Raw genomic sequence first — 1,009 nt, 5'->3', positions numbered from 1 at the left:
GAAAGGTTAAAAAACGGAGATGGAGAGCAGGAACACACGATAGGCAAAAAAAGAATATAAATGAGGGAATGGAGAGCACCCCCCCCAAGGAGTAACCAAGGGGACTCCACAACAACCGGAGATAGCCCAAATAGGAAAAAAGGAAAAGGTCGCGTCCCAGCAGGCAAGTTGAAACCACTAGGAAGCACACAACAGTAGATATGGGGGAAAGGGGGGCAGGCAGGTTGCGAAGGGAGGGGGCTCGGGTCTCGGAGGGGGCTGGGCGGACAGGGGCGGCCGCACCGGCAGGGCAGCACACGCACCGCGTCGGAGGCGTCGTGCGGGCACATGCAGATGGAGCAGTCGGCGCCAAAAGCGCCGCACGCCTGGTGCGCAGGAGGAGCCGGACTCCACCAGCATGGGTCGGCGCCTCCAGCCGGCGCCGCACGCCTCGCTGTGCCTCGGCCGCCTCTCGGCTGCCTCTCGGCTCCTCTCGGCGCCTCTCGGCTCCTCTCGGCGCCTCTCGGCGCCTCTCGGCGCCTCTCGGTTCATCTCGGCGCATCTCGGCACGCCTCGCTGAAGGGCTGCTGCGGCATGAGGCGCTCGATCTCGCCGGGCGGAACCTGGAGAGGGGGAGGGAGAGGGAAGAGGGGGAAGAGGGGGGGAGGGGGTGTGCGGAGCGTGCGTGCATGGTGGGGTCTGCGTGCGCGCGTGTCACGACCCTCTCGGACCCTCTCGGCCCCTCTCGGCTCCTCTCGGCCCCTCTCGGCTGCCTCTCGGACCCTCTCGGCTCCTCTCGGCTCCTCTCGGCTCCTCTCTCGGCTACTCTCGGCTCCTCTCGGCCCCTCTCGGCTCCTCTCGGCTACTCTCTCGGCTACTCGCGGCTAGCCGCCCACCGCCGGCAGGGCGGGCTCGGGGGCGAGGAGGGCGACGTCGACGCCGAGGGAGCGGAGGAGGGCGGGGTGGGAGGCGGAGAGTCCGAGCAGGGCGGGGAGCAGCGGCTCGGCGCCTGGGGAGGGGGGGGGGGGGG

At 69.0% G+C, this 1,009-nt stretch overlaps 1 protein-coding gene across 1 annotated transcript in view; it reads right to left on the bottom strand.

The window, feature by feature from the left end:
• The window catches only part of EMIHUDRAFT_206118 (hypothetical protein), a gene marked incomplete at both ends in the record, with an annotated part of 847 nt that extends 448 nt beyond the window's left edge, over nt 1-399 (bottom strand). The window contains 2 exons of the mRNA XM_005777428.1: nt 283-365; nt 394-399. Coding sequence (XP_005777485.1) covers nt 283-365; nt 394-399 — 89 coding nt within the window. The remainder of the gene's footprint in view (nt 1-282; nt 366-393) is intronic.
• Nucleotides 400-1,009: the final 610 nt, after the last annotated feature.

The sequence above is a fragment of the Emiliania huxleyi genome (genome assembly GCF_000372725.1).
Source record: "Emiliania huxleyi CCMP1516 unplaced genomic scaffold EMIHUscaffold_26, whole genome shotgun sequence".
NCBI lineage: Eukaryota > Haptophyta > Isochrysidales > Noelaerhabdaceae > Emiliania > Emiliania huxleyi.
Note: the sequence above shows the minus strand (reverse complement) of the source record. Positions and strands in the feature narration are given on the sequence as shown.